The 3,554-nt window shown below is 39.4% G+C and overlaps 1 protein-coding gene across 1 annotated transcript; it reads right to left on the reverse strand.

Moving 5' to 3' along the window:
* Positions 1-1,901: 1,901 nt before the first annotated feature.
* On the reverse strand, positions 1,902-2,902 carry LOC117540299 (zona pellucida sperm-binding protein 2-like). Its single transcript, XM_034206905.1, has 4 exons — positions 2,645-2,902; positions 2,356-2,497; positions 2,159-2,243; positions 1,902-2,009 (listed from the first exon to the last, which is right to left on the reverse strand). The coding sequence occupies exons 1-4, from the start codon at positions 2,746-2,748 to the stop codon at positions 1,933-1,935; spliced, it is 408 nt and encodes a 135-aa protein (XP_034062796.1). The 5' UTR covers positions 2,749-2,902; the 3' UTR covers positions 1,902-1,932.
* Between the last annotated feature and the right edge of the window lie 652 nt (positions 2,903-3,554).

Consider the following 3,554-nt stretch of genomic DNA (forward strand, 5'->3'; position numbering starts at 1 on the left):
TATTTATTCATCGATGCCAAACGTATTACCAAAGTGTCGTCAGTTAAATATCACCCTATTGTAATTTCCGACCACGCTCCTCTTTCTCTGGATATTTGGATTTCACCACAACCACGATACTCAACGCTGTGGAGGTTTAATACTTTGCTGTTGTCAGATGACAAATTTAATACATTTATTGCAACTTCAATTGATAATTTTATTACAAACAATCAAAACGACAATGAACCCATCTCTTGTTCTCTGCTGTGGGAATCATTAAAAGCCTACCTACTGTGGAGATTGATGTAAAGTATTATGGCAAAAAGTTTGATAGTGTAATTCTGGTATATTCATTTTTATGTCACCTGATATAGGCTATGGGATGTTAAGTGTTAGTTTGTGAGAGAAATGTATGTGCGTTCATTTCAAGACTCCTAAAAGAGCAGGAGAATTGAGTCACACACAATTAGAGAGACAATGGTCCTTCTGATTCTGGGTGAGCTGACTTCGGGTGGATGGAAGTTCAGAGATGGCCTGGGGGTATGAAGACAGTTAGGCGTTGCTGGTGAGCTGGTCCTGAGGAGGTCATGAGATGATGACTGTTACATTTCCAACAAGTATGGCTTTCATAAAGAAACACATGACTTATGTGATAAGATACATGATAAGATGTGTTTTGTTGCAAAGTGAGCCTGTTTTGTTTTCTGCTGGCCCGCGCTGATTCACTGTGACACAGCATATTTTGCATCTCCCAATGAGATGACCTGAAAAGATGACCAGCTGACCTAACCCCTCCTGTCTTTTCTTGTATATCTCCTGTGGAGTCCTGGCGTTCGCTCTCTCTTCTCGGGCTGCCAGGACCGAAGGATCTACCACGCGACAGGGCAAGAGTAGGCCTACTCCTTACATTACAGTATAATTGTATTATATTGTATTGTAATGTATTATATTGCATTGCATTATTACCTTTTATAATTAAAACAGATTATTGTTTAAACTGGTATCATGGTGTTCTCTGATTTCCTTCCTGTTATGATTTTAAGCAGGACTCGCCAAAACGACACACGGAGCCGAGTGGGGTTGTAAAAACCTCAAAACTCCGACAGGCATGAGAAGGGCCTGAGGACTTTTAGAGAGTTTTATAAGGATAATACCTTTCGTAGTTTTACTGATATATCAAGGGAATTTGAACTCCCAACATCTCACCTTTTTCGTTATTTCCAAATTAGACACTGTACCAAATCCCTGTTTCCATCCTTTCCCTCTCTACCCCCTAATCAAATATGGGATGAGTTTCTTTGTTCCGATCCCCTTCAAAAGTCACTTATTTCAAAAATATATAACAAACTCCTGACCGATGACAGCTCACACACACCACTAAAATCAAGGCTGCGCTAGGTGTGAGCTTGGGTGATCACTGGTGGGACACTGCTCTTAACCGGATTCATCCTGTGCTCGTCTCACTCTCATACAGTTCAAGGTGCTGTACAGGGTTCATTTCTCAAAGGCACGATTGTCACAAATATATCCCACTGTTATTGACATCTGTGACGAATGTCAAGCCTCTCCCTGCAATCCCATATGTTCTTCTCCTGCCCATTAGTGTTTTCCTTTTGGCAGAAGTTTTGAGGATATCTCAAAAATACTCACTGTGAAAGTCTGTCCCCATATTGCCATATTTGGGTGCCCAGAAGATTACAACAGATACAACTCGGGGTAATTGGATATTCTGGCATTTACTTCGTTATTGGCAAGACGACTTCTTCTTCACTAGAAATCCAAAAAAGCAGTACATACTACATTTAAATATATGTGATTTGGAATGGAGAATCAGTTTGGACCTCCCCATAACCATAGAAAACACAACTATAGATGAAAAAAAATCTCCAATATTCCCAAGTAAATACTATAAGTGTGAATTATTTTTAAAATATTTTATTAGGACTTTGTTTAGGAGCGCATTATAATGATTGGTCCTGAAGTCACGCTTTTGAAACCAGGGTCATCTGAAACGGCAAGTTTTTGACCTGTGGGAGAAAAAAAAAATATATATATAAATATATATATCTTAGCCACTTTATTCAAAAGCCATCGTCACATTTTATAATTTGAGCCAACACGTGTAAACCTTATTGTACATTACTGGATAATGAAATCAGCATGTATGAGAGCATACCCTTCATCGTCTTGTCCTGGTCTGAACACTGCACATCCACTGGATTTCTAACATCACAGATGACCACCTCACAGTGGACAAAGACCTACAAGATATGAACAGATTTAAGGGTTGTTATAGACAGCGTACTTTGTTTTCCAAAATCTGAACATCAAAAAATAAAAAACAAGACCATTTATTCTTATGACTGATAGTACCTGGCGGTTCAAGTTATCCTTGTCTTCAGCAAAGGCAAACATCGGGACCTCAAACCGCTTGAAGCTGGAAGGATAATGATCTCTGCCCTTAGGCAAAACAGAGTGGAAGATCACTGGGTGCGGGTCCGTTGAGTTTGCACAACTGATGGGGGAAAAAAAATTATTTGATTTGGGTAAAGATGTCCTAAAGTCTGCAAAATGAGCACCCTATGATTTTTAAACCATCCCTTTTGTACAGTTTGACAAACAGTTCATTGGGACAAGAAAAAAATATATATATACAAGTTACCCGTTAACAATGAGGTCCCATTGAGGGAGGGACATCTTGTCCTCCTCCAGCGTCGCCCAGCAGTGCGCCAGCTCAAGAGATACTTTAGGGTTGTAAGATCCCATCAGTTCCACCTCGAAATACAGCGGCTGTTGTAGGTACTTTGTGATGGGATCGTCCTCAACGCGGTGAAACGCACTGTAGGAGTCGTCTTAAGTGAAGCAGAACATGTTGGCCCGAATTATTAAGGAATATAAACATTAAGGTACATAATGCAGAAGAGTTTAACCTCAACATCCCAGGTGCCAACTCAGTTCATTGGTTTAAAGATTAACTTTATGAAAAAAAACATTCCAATTACTTAAAGTAACTCCTGAGCTCAAACGCTTCACCAGCCTCAGCCTCCCAGTAACTTGGATTACAGGCGCGCGCCACCGCACCCGACGCAGAAATTGGCTCGCTCATAGGGTTTTTGAATTCGACAAATGTGATGTCATCAAGCAGCAAGCCGGAGTGGCATCTAGTGGTGAGAAATAACACTGCAGCTGCTGAAGAGATGAAGGCTGAGTTTGTTAAAGTTCTGGATATCGAACTTTATCTGTTCATTCATATATTAATTTGTATATATTTGTATTTGTCTTAATGTCATTCTAATTATTCTTGCAGCACAACATTATCAAATAGGTTACCACACATTCAGGTAGCGCTCTCTAAAGGTTATCTGAAAATGTATATGGTAAAAATGTTCCACATTCTGTGAAGTTTATAATGAAGAAATCACATTCAGAGATCCCTTAGGGGAAAAACCTCTTTGAGAGTTTATAAGAAGTGTATTCTCTATCAGTTTAGCTCCTGTTTCTAAATGACAAAAGTGTCTGCCTGTATTATATCTAAGAAAATATCAGGCGTCTATAGATTCATACTGAAATAA

The sequence above is a fragment of the Gymnodraco acuticeps genome, unplaced genomic scaffold (assembly GCF_902827175.1).
Source record: "Gymnodraco acuticeps unplaced genomic scaffold, fGymAcu1.1, whole genome shotgun sequence".
In the NCBI taxonomy this organism is placed as follows: domain Eukaryota; kingdom Metazoa; phylum Chordata; class Actinopteri; order Perciformes; family Bathydraconidae; genus Gymnodraco; species Gymnodraco acuticeps.